Source organism: Lithobates pipiens, unplaced genomic scaffold (assembly GCF_037356315.1).
Source record: "Lithobates pipiens isolate NorthernLeopardFrog02 unplaced genomic scaffold, aLitPip1_a1.2 Scaffold_19, whole genome shotgun sequence".
Lineage (NCBI taxonomy): Eukaryota > Metazoa > Chordata > Amphibia > Anura > Ranidae > Lithobates > Lithobates pipiens.
The window spans coordinates 176671682-176691479 of record NW_027507764.1 but is presented as its reverse complement, the minus strand read 5'-3'; the positions used below and the strand labels follow the sequence as shown (position 1 = coordinate 176691479).

General features: G+C 44.6%; 1 protein-coding gene across 1 annotated transcript in view; it reads right to left on the bottom strand.

The window, feature by feature from the left end:
• Positions 1 to 19798, bottom strand: part of LOC143996451 (collagen alpha-6(VI) chain-like) — a 357097-nt gene that overhangs the window by 121864 nt on the left and 215435 nt on the right. Inside the window, exons 10-12 of the mRNA XM_077491501.1 lie at positions 17219 to 17794; positions 11310 to 11653; positions 11149 to 11227 (exon numbers count right to left, since the gene is read on the bottom strand). Of these exons, the coding sequence (XP_077347627.1) occupies positions 11149 to 11227; positions 11310 to 11653; positions 17219 to 17794 (999 nt within the window). The remainder of the gene's footprint in view (positions 1 to 11148; positions 11228 to 11309; positions 11654 to 17218; positions 17795 to 19798) is intronic.

Below are 19798 nucleotides of genomic sequence, written 5' to 3'. Positions count from 1 at the left end.
TTAGGCTTTGACTAGGCCACTCCAAAACCTAGACATTTGATGGACTTGCTGTTGTGTTTTGGATCATTGTCCTGCTGCATAACCCAAGTGCACTTGAGCTTGAGATCACAAACAGATGGTTGAACAATTTCCTTTAGGATTATCTGGTAGAGCTCAGAATTCATGGTTCCATCAATTATGGTAAGTCGCCCAGGTCCTGAAGCTGCAAAGCAACCCCAGACAATCATGCTACCACCACCATGTCTGACTGTTGATATTATGTTCTTATTATGAAATGCTGTATTCGTTTTATGCCAGATGTAACGGGACGCACACCTTCCAAAAAGTAAAATTGTTGATTTATCAGTCCACAGAATATTTGAGTCTTGGGGATAATCAAGATGTTTTTTGGTAAATGTGAGATGAGCCTTTGTGTTCTTTTTGGTCAGCAGTGGCTTTGGCCTTGGAGTTGTCCCATGGATGCCATTTTTGCCCAGTCTCTTTCTTATTGTTGAATCAGGAAGGAGGCTCCTGGATTCCGATAAGCCCCCCGTCCGCAGACCCCGACAACCAACGGCCAGGGTTGTCGGGAAGAGGCCCCTGTCCTCATCAACATGGGAACAAGGTGCTTTGGGGTGGGGGGGCGGGCGGCCCCCCCTTTCCCAAGGCACCCCCCATGTTGAGGGCACGCGGCCTGGTACGGCTCAGGAGGGGGGGGCGCTCGCTTGTCCCCCCTTTTCCTGGCTGGCCGGGTAGCGTGCTCGGACAAGGGTCTGATGTGGACCTGGGGGGACCCCCACACCGATTTTTTTCGGCGTTGGGGTTCCCCTTTAAGTCCATACCAGGTGGCGGGGTCCGCGACGTCTCCTTCGCGGGCCCCGTCTACCTGGAGATCCGCTCAAAATGAGCGGACTTTTCTCCGGGCGGGAAAAGTCCGCTCATTTCAAAAGTACGGCGGACTGGCATACGCACGGCCGGATTGTAAAGTCCGGCAGGAAGATTGGAGTGCAAAACTACTTTCTAAGCCCGCCGTACTTTCGGGTCAAAAAAGTACGCCGGAGGCTACACACGGGGGGATTGTCTGGCGGACTTGAGTTTGCTGGACTTTTCCACCCGATTGATCGTGTGAACGAGGCATTAGGGTGAACGAGGCATTAGGGTGCTTCACTTTGTCAGACAGCTTCTATTTATGCAATTTATTGATTCAACAGGTCTAGCAATAATCAAACCTGGGTGCGGCAAGTGAAATTTAACTCAGCTTTCCAAAACATTGTGGTTAATCACAGTTCATTCATGATTTAGCACGGCAATTACTTTTTCATATAAGGCCAGCAGATTTGAACAGCTTTTTTCCCTTAATAAATGAAATAATAGTCGAAAAACTGCATCTTGGATTTACTTGGGTTATCTTCATGCAATAATAAAATTTGTTTAATGATCTGAATCATTTAACCACTTTCAGACCGGACCATTTTGCTGGTAAATGACCAGAGGTCTTTTTACACTTTGGCACTGCGCTGCTTTAACTGGTAATTGCGCGGTCATGCAATGTTGTACCCAAACAAAATTTGCGTCCTTTTCTTCCCACAAATAGAGCTTTCTTTTGATGGTATTTGATTGCCTCTGCGATTTTTATTTTTTGCGATATAAACGTAAAAAGACCGCAAATTTTGAAAAAAAATGATATTTTCTACTTTTTGTTATTAGAAAAATCCAATAAACTCAATTTTAGTCATACATTTAGGACAAAATGTATTCAGCCACATGTCTTTGGTAAAAAAAAAGTCAATAATTGTATATTTATTGGTTTGCGCAAAAGTTGTCACATCTACAAACTAAGGTACGTTTTCTGGAATTTACGCAGCTTTTAGTTTACGACTGCCTATCTCATTTCTTGAGGTGCTAAAATGACAGGGCAGTACAAAACCCCCCCAAATGACCCCATTTTGGAAAGTAGACCCCCTAAGGAAATTGATAAGAGGCATGTTGAGCCCATTGAATATTTTATTTTTTTGCCTCAAGCGATTGAATAATGACAAAAAAAAATTTTTTTTTTTTTTTTTACACAAAGTTGTCACTAAATGATATATTGCTCACACATGCTATGGGCGTATGTGAAATGACACCCCAAAATAAATTCTGCTGCTTCTCCTGAGTACGGGGATACCACATATGTGGGACTTTTTGGGAGCCTAGCCGCGTACAGGGCCCCGAAAACCAAGCACCGCCTTCAGGCTTTCTAAGGGCGTAAATTTTTGATTTCACGCCTCACTACCTATTACAGTTTTGAAGGCCATAAAATGCCAAGATGGCACAAAACCCCCACAAATGACCCCATTTTAGAAAGTAGACACCCCAAGCTATTTGCTGAGAGGCATGTTGAGTCCATGGAATATTTTATATTTTGCCACAAGTTGCGGGAAAATTACAAACTTTTTTTTTTTTTTTTTTTTTTTCACAAAGTTGTCACTAAATGATATATTGCTCATGCATGCCATGGGCATATGTGAAATGACACCCCAAAATAAATTCTGCTGCTTCTCCTGAGTACGGGGATACCACATATGTGGGACTTTTTGGGAGCCTAGCCGCGTACGGGGCCCCGAAAACCAAGCACCGCCTTCAGGCTTTCTAAGGGCGTAATTTTTTGAGTTCACTTCTCACTACCTATTACAGTTTTGAAGGCCATAAAATGCCAAGATGGCACAAAACCCCCACAAATGACCCCATTTTAGAAAGTAGACACCCCAAGCAATTTGCTGAGAGGCATGTTGAGTCCATGGAATATTTTATATTTTGCCACAAGTTGCGGGAAAATTACAAACTTTTTTTTTTTTTCACAAAGTTGTCACTAAATGATATATTGCTCACGCATGCCATGGGCATATGTGAAATGACACCCCAAAATAAATTCTGCTGCTTCTCCTGAGTACGGGGATACCACATATGTGGGACTTTTTGGGAGCCTAGCCGCGTACGGGGCCCCAAAAACCAAGCACCGCCTTCAGGCTTTCTAAGGGCGTTACAGTTTTGAAGGCCATAAAATGCCAAGATGGCACAAACCCCCCCCCCCAAATGACCCCATTTTAGAAAGTAGACACCCCTAAATTTAGGGGTACACTAGTGAGACTAGGTAATAAATGGCGGGTGCCCTGAAACTATAAAAAAATAACTAACCAACCAGCGTCACCTGTAACAGTTATATGGTGATCACTGGTGAAAGGGTTAACTAGGGGGCAATCAGGGGGCTTTATGCGGTAGTATATGGGGGTCCCTGGCGCTATAAAAAGCTGCGGCGAACCTAAATACCTACCTGCCTAACTAGCGTCACCTGTGACACTAATACAGCGATCAGAAAAACGATCGCTTATTAGGCTGGGTTCACACTGGAGCGATGCGGGAACGCCACGAATGCGCGGCGGGTTCCCGCATCGCATGCCTCCCGGCGGCAGTTCACACTGCCCTATGCGAACTGCTGGGAGTGTCAGTGAAATGTTAATGACACCCCCAGATCAGTTCGCATATCGCAGTGCGATCTGCAAACTTGGATCGCATGGTGTGAACACCCATGCGATCCGATTCTGCTGCGGACCAAAAAAAGGGTCCCGTGCGAGTTTGCGGCGGGTGCGGCGGGTGCGACACGAATTCAGCCATACTATCTGTATAGCTGAACTCGAATCGCACAGAGATCGGATGTGATTTGCACTGCAGTGCGGTGCGAATCACATCCGTTCTCATAAACCGCTGCAATGTGAACCCAGCCTTAGTGACACTGGCGACGGGGGGTGATCACGGGGTTAAACCTTTATTGGGGGGGTTAGGGGGGTACCTTAGAACTAAAGGGGGCTAACCCTAACTGCCCTAACAGTTATTAGTCACAAATGACACCTGCCGGGTGATCAGGGGGTTAAACCTTTATTAGGTAATAAATGGCGGGTGCCCTGAAACTATAAAAAAATAACTAACCAACCAGCGTCACCTGTAACAGTTATATGGTGATCACTGGTGAAAGGGTTAACTAGGGGGCAATCAGGGGGCTTTATGCGGTAGTATATGGGGGTCCCTAGCGCTATAAAAAGCTGCGGCGAACCTAAATACCTACCTGCCTAACTAGCGTCACCTGTGACACTAATACGGCGATCAGAAAAATGATCGCTTATTAGGCTGGGTTCACACTGGAGCGATGCGGAAACGCCGCGAATCCGCGGCGGGTTCCCGCATCGCATGCCTCCCGGCGGCAGTTCACACTGCCCTATGCGAACTGCTGGGAGTGTCAGTGAAATGTTACTGACACCCCCAGATCAGTTCGCATATCGCAGTGCGATCTGCAAACTCGGATCGCATGGTGTGAACACCCATGCGATCCGATTCTGCTGCGGGCCAAAAAAAGGGTCCCGTGCGAATTTGCGGCGGGTGCGGCGGGTGTGGCGGGTGCGGCGGGTGCGGCGAATGGCTGAACTCGAATCGCACAGAGATCGGATGTGATTTGCACTGCAGTGCGGTGCGAATCACATTCGTTCTCATAAACCGCTGCAATGTGAACCCAGCCTTAGTGACACTGGCGACGGGGGGTGATCACGGGGTTAAACCTTTATTGGGGGGGTTAGGGGGGTACATTAGAACTAAAGGGGGCTAACCCTAACTGCCCTAACAGTTATTACAGTCACAAATGACACCAATGCAAAAAAAAAAAAAAAATGACATTGGTGTCACTGTGACTGGGGGGCAGGGGTAATTGGGGGGGTGATCGGGGGGTAAAGGGGGGGTGTGAGTGTGCCTGGCATGTTCTACTGTGTGTGGGATGTGTTGGTGCAACTCACTGATCCGCTCTCCTCCGTGTCGGAACGAAAAATACCGACACGGAGGAGAGAATACATCACTTCCTCTCCTGTGTTTACATTACAGGAGAGGAAGTGATGTCACCGGGGATTTCCATTCGTCGGGAGCGATCGCGAGGGGGTGGCCATGAATGAATGGCCGTCCCCTCGTCCGGGATCGCTCCCGAACGAAAACCGACCGCCGCAGGCACCGGGCGGGGGCCCGATCGGGCCCCCGACCCGCGGGAGGCAAATCACGTACATCTACGTGCTTATGCCTGCCCGTGCCATTCTGCCGACGTACATCGGCGTGAGGCGGTCGGCAAGTGGTTAAGTGTGAGAAATATGCAAAAAAATAAAAAATCAGGAAGGGGCAAATACTTTTTCACAGCACAGTTATTATATATTTATATATATATATATATATATATATATATATATATATATATATATATATATACACCCCTTTCTTTTGCAAGGAATAACACAGAGAAATCTGGGGAAAACAAACCCCCATCACCTAACAATACATTCTACCCTGTTCCCCTGCCTCCCCTTCCTATCCCCATCATAGAAAGGCTCACCTGTCTTTGACTGTTTCTCTGCACAGATGCTGCCTGTCCTGATGCCAAAAATCAAAAAGCATCTATTAATTCCTATCTGTGCCCTTTAAATAAGGCACTTTTTGCAAGACTTTGCTAAACTGAGAGCGATGCAGAGATAGTCTGCAGTATAAGCAGTAGTAAAAGAGAAAGAAAGAAAGATAGAAAAAAGTAAGGTAGTAGATAGCCAGGGGTCTTCGGTTTCATTCCAGAACAGGCTCGCCATTAGTTCTCCCGCACAGGGCCGCTGATAGAAATCATGGGGCCCCATACAGCCTACCTGACGGGGCCCCCTTCAGCTCCACCCTGGCCCCGCCCCTAGTCCCTCCTCCAGCCCCACCCCTGGCCCCACCCATTGCCCCTCCCCAGACCATACATAGTGAAATGTAATGTTAGTTCAACATCTTTAGGCTGGGTTCACACTGCTGCGGCTACGAGAACCGGATGTGATTCGCACCGCACTGCAGTGCAAATCACATGCCATCTCTGTGTGATGCGAGTTCAGCCATACAGATAGTATGGCTGAATTTGCATCGCACCCGGCCCAAACTCGCACAGGACCCTTTTTTGGGTCCGCAGCAGAATCGGATCGCATGGGTGTTCACACCATGCGATCCGATTCCTGTCCGAGTTTGCAGATCGCAGCTGGGTTCACACTGCAGCAATGCGGGAACGCCGCAAATCCGCGGCGGGTTCCCGCATCGCATGCCTCCCGGTGGCAGTTCACACTGCCCTATGCAAAAGGCTGGGAGTGTTAATGAAATGTTAATGACACCCCCAGATCAGTTCGCATATCGCAGTGCGATCTGCAAACTCGGACAGGAATCGGATCGCATGGTGTGAACACCCATGCGATCCGATTCTGCTGCAGACCAAAAAAAGAGTCCTGTGCGAGTTTGGGCTGGGTGCGATGCGAATTCAGCCATAGTATCTGTATGGCTGAACTTGCATCGCACAGAGATTGGATGTGATTTGCACTGCAGTGCGGTGTGAATCACATCCGGTTCTCGTAGCCGCAGCAGTGTGAACCCAGCCTTAAAGTACAAAATTGCTTAAGATTTTTAAAATACAGGATTATAATCACTATGAGTATGACACAAAAGCAGGTCAGTCCAGTTTTGTGTCATCTTTTAGGCCTCATGAATACACCCCTCACCTTGTCCACCACAACTTCAAGATCTGGACTCGATCGCCCGGCCCCTGCTCTCTCTGCTTCTTGTTAGTCACGCATAGAGAGAGAGAGGATTGGGCATATCACTCCGCAACATAACCTTTCTATGCTAATGCTGTGCAGTGTGCGGAGCTGGTGCAGAAGGTGTATTCCTCCGCGCCCGAAATAGAAGAAAGAGTCCCCCCCCCTGCAGCCGCATACACAGCATAGAGCACATCTAAAAAACAAAAAACAAAAGAAAAAGTTTGGGGGGGGGGGGGGGTGGTGGCGAGGTTGGATGTTATCTGCTGATAGCATTATTTATGGCGATCACTGATTATACATAGCATTTTTTGCAGTTCAGGTTGCCCGGGCCCCCCTGCTGGTCAGGCCCGGTACAGCAGGGCCAGATGTACTGGCCTATCAGCGGCCCTGCTCCCGCAGCCGCCACCTCTCCCAAACCAGGCACTCCAGCCTGTCCCGTATTCTAGCAGTCATTTTTTCCATTAGTTCTATGTGTTTAATCCTGGAATATAGGGCCTCTTCAGATGGAGGCAACTGGCTCTTCCAGTTAAGAGCTATCAAGCAACGGGCCGCTGTAAGGACGTGTCTAAGGAGTTTCTTACATGGTTTAGCTATCTTTGGTTGAGAAAGGCAGAATAAGAAAAATTTAGGGGTCAGTGGTATTGGCACCTCAAAGAGGCGAGTAAGTAGCTGTCGGGTCAGGTTCCAGAATGGAGCTATGAGAGGGCATGTCCAATAGATATGGAAGAGAGATCCTCTGTCCCACTGGCAGTTCCAGCATCGATCAGAGGTGGAGGGGTATATTTTATGAAGTACGGCTGGGGTCTGGTACCAAAAGAGGAGAATTTTGTATGAGTTCTCTTTGTAGAGGGTACACAAGGAGGTTTTGGCTGCATGTCTCCACACCACCTGCCACGCCTCCAGTGGAAGCTCCTCTCCCAGCTCTCTCTCTCATCGTGTCATATATGCATGATTACCTCTCGTAGAGAATTGGTGTGCATTTAGAATCCGGTATATGTCTGAGATCAATCTTCTACGGTTCCGCCCTTCTAGTATGACCTGTTCAAATGGGGAGGGTGGGGAGAATTGGAGGTGCGAAGCTATAGTCTGGGCGAAATGTATAATTTGTAGGTAACTGTAGAACATCTGTCGGGGGAGTTCATGCTTGGCTTGGAGCTCTGAGAATGTCAACAGTCTACACGTTCTGGGGTCCACTAAGTGGCCCAAGTGGAACAAGCTTCATGAAGCCCAGGGCCAGGACATCTGGTGGGTTAGACTAGCCGGTATTTTGGGGTTGCAAAGAAAGGAATTCATCAGGAAACACTCTGAGTTAAGCTTACACTCATGGGAGAGTTTGCGTCAAAGCTGGCAAAGCTGGGCCATCGACCCCAATAACCGGCCGGGGTCCATCTACACGTTCGTACTCCATAGAATACTGTTTGGGTGTACTGAGGCAGCCACATTTTTTCTATTTCCGACCACTAAGATCTCTGAGGGAACCATGAGACTATTGTGCGCAGTTGGGCCGCTTGATAGTACCGAACAAAGTTAGGGAAGGCCAAGCCACCATCTGAGCACAAGGCTGTCATAACAGAGCAGGATACCCAATGCTTTTTAAAGTTCCAGACAAACTTCAACATGTCCCTCTGAACTTTACGTAGGTGTGTGTATGGGACCGGGATGGGCAGCGTCTGGAACAAATAAAGGAGTTTTGGGAGAACCACCATTTTAATGGACGCAATCCGCCCTAAAAGCGAGATATGATGGGCTTTCCATTTTTTAATAAGTTCCCTGATCGCCCGATGGCGGGGGGGGGAAATTGGCTTGGTATAGGGTGTGGAAGGACGGAGTGATAGAAACCCCCATGTATTTAAGGGAATTGCTCTCCCACTTATAGGGGAATGTGGATTGCAGATGGGTAATCTCATCTTTCACTGTGTTAATCAGGAGGGCCACCGATTTGGATGTGTTAGTTTTATAGAACGAGATTGGGCAGAGAGATCCTAGGCTGGGTCAAGGTGAGGATGATGTCGTCGGCAAATAGCAATATTTTAAATTCCCTGCCCCTGACCGAGATCCCCTGAATGTCCGGGTTGCCCCTAATGGCCGCCGCCAGGGGTTCCAGACACAGCACGAACAGCAGAGGGGAGAGCGGACAGCCCTGGCGGGTGCCATTATCAATTGGGAAGGTTGATGACGTGGGGAAGGGGGTTTTGACTTGCAAGTAGGGGGTGGTGTAGAGGTTCTGTACCACTTGTAAGAATGGTCCCCTAAAGCCCATGTGGTGTAAAGTAGCTGTCATAAAGGGCCAGCTTAGGCGGTCAAATACCTTTTCCGCATCTAGGCTCAAAACCAGAGATTACAAGTTATCTCTGTTAGCTACATTGATGAGGTCAATAATTTTTCTGGTGTTGTCTCCTGCTTGCCTCATGGGGACAAAGCCCACCTGGTCCTTGTGTATCAAGGAGGGAAGGATTGCATTTAGTCGGGATGCAAGGATTTTCGTGAATATTTTTAAATCCGAGTTCAATAGGGCTATAGGCCTGGAGCTGGCACAGGAGGCCAGGTCCTTATCTGGTTTCGGAATGAGGAATATAAATGAACCCTGCATCTCGCTCGGAATAGGGGTTTGTTGGAGAAAGGCGTTTAACAGTTTGGTCATATGGGGGCTCAGGAGAGGCAAGTAGGCCTTATAGTACTCATATGGGAGCCCGTCCAGTCCAGGAGATTTGTGGGCCGGGAGGGATTTTACATTTGCTGACAGTTCTTCTGTAGTGATAAGGGCGTTTAGTTCCTGGAGGTCCATGTCCTGTAGTTGAGGCAGTCCGATTTTTTCTAGGTATTGGGTTATGCGGTCAGCCAGGTCAGGGGATGGAGGGTTGTGAGGTATGTCCGGTTTGTTGTACAGGTCTGTGTAAAAGTCGGCAAACGCATCCGCTATGTCCTGAGGGTGAGATAAAAGGTCACCTCTTCTGTTTCTAATTCAGCTCGGGGTGGAGGCGTGGGCTTAATCTGCCAGCTTCCTGGCCAGCAGCGACTGCGCTTTATTGCCCTTGTCATAATAGAGCTGTCTTAGGCGGATCAGTGCTTTTTCCACCGAGCCCAGCGCAAGGTCCCGAAGCGTTGTTCGTATCTGGACGATTTGCTTAAGAAGTGATATAGATGGAGACCCCTGAAGCTGGGCCTCAAGGGTTTTCAGCTGTTTCTCAGCTAATAACTTGGCAGCCTTGGCATCCCTCCTCAAGGCATTTTTTTTAATGCCAGTGACACCTCCAATGTAGAAGCATTTGCTTCCTACAGTGACATCACCAATAGAAAGGTATTTTTACCTTAAGGTATATTCTTCATTGGCCTTGCCAGTGCAGGGGCATGGGGCATTCTTCCCTCCAGTAATAACATGGGCACAAGGGCATTTTTTTCCTTCTAATTACACGACCAATACCAATTTTTTTGCTCACAACAATAGTGGGGCATTTGTTCATTCCCCACTGTTCTATAATTTACTGCAGGGCAGTATGTGCACTGCAAAAAAAAACGTTCAGTTTGCTGGTGTTTCGTAACCACTGGCAGTGATTCAGCACCTGTCTCATATTTTAGCCCCCCCCCCCCCCGGGCAGGGGGGCATCTTTGCCCTGGGCACTGAATTACTTTGTTTAGGCAATGGGTGAGGGGAAATCTTTCAATGGGGATAACATTTCTGGTAACAAATGTCTAAAAGGGGAAATTCCTCTACTTCGTAAAGGTTTTTTCTCAATTCCTGTTGTGTTTCTGCAGCAAAAAGTTAAAGGAAATTGCTCCAACAGGACACAGACAGCAACATATAAACCAACGGAAGTTGTAACCCCTTCCCTATATCTATCCAAAATTAAAAAGAGATTTTGGCTACACAGTACATACACTTTAAGGACTATAAAGCTTCTCAGTTGTGCTATTTACTTTACATGAAGTGGAAAGCTAAATGATAGCAAAATGTAATCAAGAAAACAAGATAGATAGGTAGATTTATATCACATCAATGTCATTTCTCTTTGGTTTGTAAATAAATGAAATTGGTTGTGTGTCATTTAGACATTTCTATCTAAAATCAAGTCACATAACTTACTGTTGATTAATTGTTATGTTCCTCTGATCATATGTGCTTTACTGTTTTAGCCATGTCTGTTACATTGTGTTATTGATGTGCTATTAACTGACTTCTAATGGCCATGTGTAGCCACAGCAGCTTGTTTGATTCATTAGTATATTCTCTTGCCTGCCCTCCTGTTTATAGATACATTTTAAAGTCCTATTTAGACCCTTCTTGTTTCTTCAAATAGATTCAGTTATTTGCCGACACAGGGTTAGGAAAACCACTTCAAAATACGGTACTGGAATACTTATCTGAAATAAAGGTGTGTTTAATTCAGTGTCCGTATCTTATTGAAGAGTTTAGCTGCCTGTGGATTCTGCTTTGCAGCAAGTAGCCATACTTTCTGCACAGATTGGGACTAATGAGGTATTTCATTGCATATATTTGAATGGAAACAGAACACTAATAGTCAAGTAATTCTGTTTTTTCTAGTGTGTAGCATTTTACCTTTCTTTTTTATGTTGTCAACTGTCTCTTCAAGGTCTTCCACATCATCATCTAAGCCATCAGTAAAGACAACCAACATCTACACAATATAAAGAGAAAACTGAAATATTTACAGTAAGCATCTGGGTATTTGAATTTGATAATAACTGAATCATACATACTTTGGCTTTCCCTGCATCTTTATTTTTAAAAATCTCCCACATAGACTTTAGAACAGTTGACTTGAGATATGAAGGACGGGTAACATTGGTTGTCCTCAAGTTCAGAGCAATATCCGGGCTGTAGATTTGAAAGAGAGATGAAACTGGTGTTTCTGCATTTGGCACATAAAAAGCTACACTGATTTGAGGCTTTACACCACGGCCGCATGTGGCAGCTCTCACATCCATCATGTTTTTTAAAATTTTATTAAGTTGGGCTTCCAGATGACTTTGACCATGGAATAATTTAGCCCCAGTTGGATAGACTGAAATGTCAAAAGTCACCACAACATCAATTGAACAATCTGTGAAGGAAAACAAAAACAAATGTTAACACATTAATACACACACACACACACACACACATATATATATATATATATAAAAATATAAGATGCTCTTTTTTGTATCTTAATCTTTGTTGCTAAGGTTTTGCAAAAATGCAAGAACTCCGAAGAAGAGAAATGTTTCTTTTAGCTGCTATTTAAACCTATTGTATGTTCCTTTATTTAATTGCCATGATCTCAAATGACCAGATACAACGTACTGATTTACAACAAAAGCCCAAAAGAGAAAGGTGACATTTAAGAATTACCCCAAATAAGATGTCCTGTGGCACCATCCCAGTAAATATAGCGTTCTAGCAAAAAGGGACTTTCAGTGTGTCACCCTGGAGTTCATATATTGCATATACACATGAATATACAGTAAATGGTATGGTACTGTTTTTACTTCATTTGACTTTCAGTCATTCCATTTGAAATTGCTAACAAACAGAGATTTGTGAATTAATTTATGTGATCCAAAACATGCAGTGCTGAATTGGTAAATTGTTCCAAAGCAGCAAAGAACACAGTGGGGTTGATTTACTAAAGGCAAATAGACTGTGCAATTTGCAAGTGCAGTTGCACTCTGCAAGAGGTTTCGCTCCAGAGCTTTGTAAATGAGGTGAAGCTTCACTTTGCAAAGGATACCTAATCACATGCAAGGAAAATAAAATAGAAACATTCTTGCTGACACATGATTGGATGATGGAAGTCAGCAGAGCTTCCCCTCATTTACTAAGCTCTAAAGGAAATTCCCTTGCAGAGTGCAACTACACTTGCAAAGTGCACAGTCTATTTTGCCTTTAGTAAACCAACCAACCTTGATCCACCAACAGGAAATGTGGTCTCCCCAGCCCATGAATAACCTCCAGTCACCTTTCAGAATTTAATAGAAATCACACTTTTAAAACTGCCAAGGGTTATAAGGTAAGAATACAATAAATATATGTTCATCATACACCATATTGAAATGCAAACAACAGAAAACCTATCTATGTTTAGAGAGGGTAAAGGGCAAAGGTTTCTGCCTACTTAGGGAGCTCTGGAGAGTCATGAGTCTAAGTATTCAGCCTATCAAAATCGGCAGAGGGGACAATATCAAAATCCCCCATTAGGTAAACCAGACTGGCATTCATTTGAACCACAGTTTGCATGATCTCATACAGAACCTGGGCCGAGGCCGGCGGCGGAATATATAACCCAACCAACACAATGTCCCTGTCAGTTGCATGTATGTTGATCTACCCTCCTTATTGGTTTTAATTTCAATACTCTGGAAAGGCAGGGATTTCCGAACAAGGATGCTGACCCCACGAGCATAGGTGGAATAGGTGGTGTGGTAATTCAGGCCCACCCATGCTTTTTTAAGGCAGATGGTCCTCTGTCCATGAAGATGTGTCTCCTGCAGAATGCAAATCTGTGGGTTATGTCTCTGAAGGAAGCGAAATACCAGGGAGCGTTTGACCGCCGAGTTGAGACCCCTTACATTCCATGATATTATCATAAAAGGAGACATCTCACATAAGAAAAGATAAATGGAGTAGGGTAAAAGTGCTCATAGGGGCAGCAACCCATTCCTGGACTCAGTCGGTCCTGCACTACAATCAAATCAGTACCATAAATATCCGAGTACATATAAAGTAAAGCACCTGCAACAACAAAAAGCGTTAACATTAACAACCCCAACATTACCCCTGCCCACCCACCCCGCATCCCTTACCCCAACCAAAGAATGCTCGAATCCCCAAACATAGTACACCCAACGCTAGGAGGCGTGAACCAGTGGGTTTAGTCTTGTAATGGGACGGGTCTGTCCATATAGAAAACAGGGAGAAGCTCCACTGCAATAAGGAGAACTTGCGAGTCATTGTAAGGCTTCACCACCATCAGGGATGTGTTAGCTTTCAGTGCACACTGTGATGTGTAACAGAGTTAGTTCCTTCAGTGATTGATCCCTGTGGTCTGATGATCAGGCCATGCAGCAAAAAATTCACCTGGGCTTGCCAGGGGCACAACACTTAGGTATTTCACAGTGAGTAGATTATAAAAGGCACAAGAGGTGCAATGGTGTAACTTGTTGTATAAGAATTTCCCACCCTTACAGTGGATCTTGTGTAGCAATATATCTGACTACAGGGGTGTCAGTCAGCCAGGGAGGGAACAAAAAACATGATAGATAGCAGGGTCAGAGTCCAAAACCCAAAGTGGTCAGGACTGCATCCATCAGTGATGAGGGGGTAAAGATTTCAGCCATGCAGACGCATCCCTGGGAGAGGTAAAGAATCTCGTGGCTTCACCATCTTGAACTCGCAGATGCTCTGGGAAAAGGACACTGTATTTGATGCCCTTGACTCACATTGCTGCTTTAACCTGGTCAAATGAGCACCTCAGTTTCTGCGTTTCCACAGAATAATCAGGGAAGATGAGGAATTTGTTGTTCTGGAATGCAAGCTCACCCTGCATTCTAGCTACTTAAAGCACCTCATCCCTATCCCTGAAGTTCAGGAATTTAAGTATAAATGTGTACGATGGGGCTCCCAGAAGTCCAGGCTTGGGGGGAATGCGATGAGCCCTTTCCACCGTATAAAAGTGTGAGAACTGGGCTGCCGGCAGGAGGATACGCAATAATTTCTCCACAAAGTCAGTCAGGTGGGGACCCTCTACCCCTTCCGCCAGGCCCACTATGCAGAGGTTGTTCCTACTGTTGCGATTCTCTGCGTCATCAGCTTTATATTCTAGGGCCCTGATCTTGGTATGTAAGTTGCAGAAGTCAGCATTGTGATTTTCCACCCTGTCCTCCACCTGGCCCAGTCTCTCCTCTGCAGTGGACAGCCTGGACTTTATTTTGTCCATATCCAGTCTAATGAGCCTCACATCTAACTGGACTGCGTCAACCTTTGGGGTCAGGGTTGTTATGGAGGTGTGACAGTTATTAATTGCAGCCAGAATTTCTGCCATGCCTGGCTGGGGTGGTGGGGGCTACTCAGACTGCTCCGTCTGTGGCACCATGTATGCTGAGGAGCATGTGCGGGTCTCCACGGGCCGGGGAGGATCGTTCAGGCAGGGGGGGGGAAGTGGAGCTGCTTACCCCTTCCTTTCCATGCTCTGGAGGAGCTGTGTTCCACAGGGGTGTCCGTGCGGTGATTGTAGGAGGCCGGAGGAGAGGTGAAAGCCTCGGATCAAAGCGGAGCTCTCTCAGAGACATCCACTCAGTTTGCCATCTTGGCCCTGCCCCCAAGAGGCCATTTTTAACATGCGATAAAAACAGCATTAAAAAACTAGGCCCAGTATTTCCTATTGACTACTCCAAAAAACGGTGCACCTATCTATTTAAGGGTTGATTACTTCCTAGTTTATTGATAGTTCAGTTCCCTGGTTTTGCATTTTTATATTAAATTAAAAAAAAAAAGTTTAAAGGTACCTTTAAATGCTATTGTAAAATAGATTTATTGATAATTTACTTCTTACCTAAAACTTATGGTATCAACATCAAAGGTAACCTAACCAAAATTCACATTACTGTAAACCATTATCTCTGTTTGTGGTAAAAAACGAATGCTGGTTTTCTAGGTCAGTATGCTTAAGGAGCAGACAGATTCCAGCAGCCAGCAGGAGAATCATGTAAACAGAGTCTGTTACTTTGCCTATTCTGGGTAAACGTATCTGTTAATAGGATACTTACCTGATACTTACTTTCCTCGTCCATTCTCACCACTCTATTCATCAACAGCAGCACCTGTTTTCCATACCTGTATGTCCAAGGGCTTGTTGGATGAACAGATATGTGTGGTAGTGTGGCAAAGGTTACGTAGGAGTGGATGGGGGTGGAGAGGTAAATTAACAAGAGAATCAGATACATTGTACTTAATAAGTAAATTAAAAAGGTTGGCTCTGCCATATTCCCCAAAAAAACATAGTGAAAAATCTGCATTTACATTAATTAAATAAACCACCTAAAAATACATAGCAGATGTGAATATAAAAAGACCATGTAAGTGATATGTTGTCAATCATTGTGCTACAAATGTGTCCAAAACTTCACGAGAAAGTGCTTAACCACGTGTTTAAAAAATTAACACTCACCAAAACCATAAGGCTAATAAAGTGGCCATCGAGTCCACCTCTTGAGGGCTTAAGCAAAGTCTTCTCCCAGGACTCTCTTATTCTCTCTGTTTCACTAAAATAAAGTGCTCCAAACAGGACCGCAAGAATGGTGTAGTATGTTATGTAGGCATAATAAAGATAGGATAAAAATATACACTCACATGGAAGTAATAAACATCAGCACCAACATGTGTGGCTTATTAGCTACAAGATGGATCTCGCACCCCGCGCTCACTTTTTCCAGAGCCGGCGTGCGTTCCACAGACCTGGAAGTAACGCTGTGATGGATTCCGGATACTACCCTATATACCCCCTTTTTGCGGTCTTGTTTAAAGCACTTTATTTTAGTGACACACAGAGAGTAGGAGAGTGCTGGAAGAAGACTTTGCTTAAGCCCAACAAGAGGTGGACGCAGTTATAAACCCACTTGATGGTCATTTTGTTGACCTTATGGTTTTGATTAGGGTGAATTTTATAAACGTGCGGTACAGGACTTTTGATTGAAGTTTTGGGCATATTTGTAGATTGTCTGAGCAGCATGGTAATTGCCAATATATCATCACTTACATGGACTTTTTATATTCACATCTGCTATGTATTTTTTAAGTGGTTTATATAATTCATTTAATTGCAGATTGTTCACTATATTTAAAGAGGGATTCCACCAAAAAAAATATATTAAAAGCCAGCAGCTATAAATACTACAGCTGCTGACTTTTAATAAATGGACACTCACCTGTCCCGGGTTCCAGCGATGCCGGCAGCCGAGGCCGATCGATCGCTCGGCTCTCGGCTTCTGCCGCCACCATTCTAGGTGAGGGAATCAGGAAGTGAAGCGAATCGGCTTCACTTCCCGTTTCCCTACTACGCATGCGCGAGTCGCGCCGCGCAATAGGAAATCTCTGCGCTGTCACTGGGACCCGTGTGTGTCCCAGCAGACAGCGCGGCAGGGCAGGAAATGGCGTAGACTCCCACGGGAGTCTATGCCCGGAAGTGGGTGTAAATACCTGTCTTTGACAGGTATCTCCACCCCCCTCCCCCCTGAAAGGTGTCAATTGTGACACCGGAGGGGGGGAGGGATCCGATCAGCGGAGGTTCCACTTTAGGGTGGAATCCCGCTTTAAGTTGCAGCAGCCTTGATTTATTAGGTGTGGTGTATTGGGTTTTGGGTTGGCGCCCTTCATATTTTGTGCATTACTTTGAAGAAGTCTGTTCTTATCTTAACACTGTGTTAAAAAATAGGTTGATTTGCCTACTTGTTTATTGCAAAAAGAACACAACAAGCATAGACTAAATTCTGAAACAAACCAAGCTCCTCTGGCCATTTTAGGGACAGTAGTGTCTAAAACATATATTGCTAGTTTTCCTAAGAAACATTTCATAAACAGAAAATTGGGCTTGAAAAAAGTTATAAACTTATATGAAAAAAGTTATACTTACTGCTAGTTGTTTGTTGTGCGCAGGTATCTCTAACAATTCTCTCTTTGATGTGTTTCAGGCCATTAAAATTGGTAACTGAGAACTTTCTTTCTGGTGAACCAGCAATCTGAAGAAGCTGAGTTTCATCCACATCTCCCACTCCTATAGCATATATATCAATACCTTTTTTTCTCAGAGTTTGTGCTGGAATTGCTACCTGATCCTGTGAAACACCATCAGTTATCACCAGGAGAACCTGACGTATGCCTTGCTTTATACGACTATTATTGCCAAATGGACTTAAAAGTGTAGCATCTGTGAGAGTGAGGGCATTTCCAATATGAGTATTGCCACCTAGCTTAGGAATTTTTTCAATATTATCCTTTAAAGACCTTTTATCTCTATGAGTCTTAAGCGCAAACTCCACTCTATATTTATCACTATACTGTCCAACTCCCACGTGAACTTTGCTAGGGCTGATGTCAAAATCCTCGACAACCGAGATCATGAATTTTTTCATTTTTTCAAAGTCTTGTTCTAAAATGCTCCAAGATCCATCAATCAAGAATATTACATCTGCCTCTTCTGCTTCACATACTGAAAAAGAAAATTAGATAAAAAAATATACATAATTCCAATTGTGGACAATTCCTTATACTGTTTATCTATAAGAATCACAGCTGAGAAAAATTTAATAATGTGAACATTTTCTAATTGAATGGATCATTTTACTGAAATATAAAACACTTAATTTCAATAGACACTTTCATTAGACCACTAATTTCATTAACAATCTTCCTATATTAATATAAATGCATTTAAAATATTTTGCATGGTATTTACCTGTTAAAGCCTTCATTGTGTAGACATCCAAAAGCCCTGAGAGTGTTACTGAGTGCAACCAAATTGGATGTGATGTCTGCAGACTCAAAGCTATCACTTAAAGAAAACGCTGTAGCATTTTTCTATGCTACTCCCACAGTTTCATAAAAGCTTATGGAAGCAAGGAGAGAGGGGGAGGAAAAGAGCCAGCACAGTAAGTAATTAGTCACTACCAAAAGAGGAGAGGGCTATGATATGCAAGGAGGGAAAGGGCTATTCTAGGGTATTGACTCTTCTTCCAGAAATAGTCAAATTTGCTAGCAAGTTCAGAGGCACATTGCAAGTCAAAAAAAAATGCTCATGGAAAGGTAAATTCTGCACATAAGCATGTAAAATACTGGATTTTCTGTGCTTAAATTTTTAAGTTGGTACCAGGGTCTCTTTAAATGTAACTGAATTTGTCTTGTTCTTGCAAACAATAATAATATTAGGACATTATTACCATACTGGTAACATTGTTTCGCTGTTTGTTGGTACTGTAATAAAATGTGGGACTCATATAGGTGAGGTTTATTCATGAATCATGTGTTTGTTTTGGAATATGGTGCTATTTAAACACATGACTTCAAACTCAAAATGCATGCATTGCCCAGTGACTATTGACAGGACCTGCTGCACTTTAAAATGCAAATGAAATGAGGCCTCACTTGTCATGTACACTACAGAATTAAAGTAAATGAAAACCAGTAGAGTTGTGAATAAATGCGCTTCACACGAGTGATAAAAATAAAGCCTATACAAAGCCTACAGAAAAGTACAACAAAGCCTACAGAAAAGTACCCAAGCTGTCTCTGCCTATTCATGATACCTTTAATTTTCCCTTAGCTAAGTGAATGTGGCAAACATTTTGTTTGCAAAGAACACTCAATCACATGCAAGAGAAATAGAAAAAATATATATTTTTGCTCGCACATGATTGGGGGTCATTTGGGGGATATGTGTACTTTTTTCAGGCCTCAAGAAATAGGCCATCAATACATAAGGACTGATCGATTTTCAGATATATAATATAGTTTGTGGACTCTATACCTTTCCTACAGATTAAATAATGTACATTGATTTGGGTTATTTCCCCCCCAAAAATGTAGCAGAATAGTGATGGACGAACTTCCGACGGGACGTTTCGCGAACGCGAAACGCGAACGGACACAAACGTTCGCGAAAACGACCGTTCGCCGCGGGCTCCATTGACTTCAATGGGAGGCGAATTTCGCAAACCTTTAGGTCGAATTTGCGGCCACGGGGTAATTATTAGGGGGTAGCACGTAGTCCCACCACCTGGACAATAGCATAATACATGTATGAGGTGAATTTGGGATCGATAACTACAAGCATTTTTTTTTTATTTGGGAAATTGTTCTGACAATTCAGGACTATGGAGCTAATGAAGGCAATGGAGGAGAGGGAAGGTCAGGGACCAGGGTAGGCAAACAAGAGGGTGCAGGAGATACAGAGCACTGACAGCAGCACCGTAATACAGAGCACTGACATCAGCACCGTGACATACAGCGCTGACAGCAGCTCCGTGACATACAGCGCTGACAGCAGCTCCGTGACATACAGCGCTGACAGCAGCTCCGTGACATACAGCGCTGACAGCAGCTCCGTGACATACAGCGCTGACAGCAGCTCCGTGACATACAGCGCTGACAGCAGCACCGTGACATACAGCGCTGACAGCAGCTCCGTGACATACAGCGCTGACAGCAGCTCCGTGAC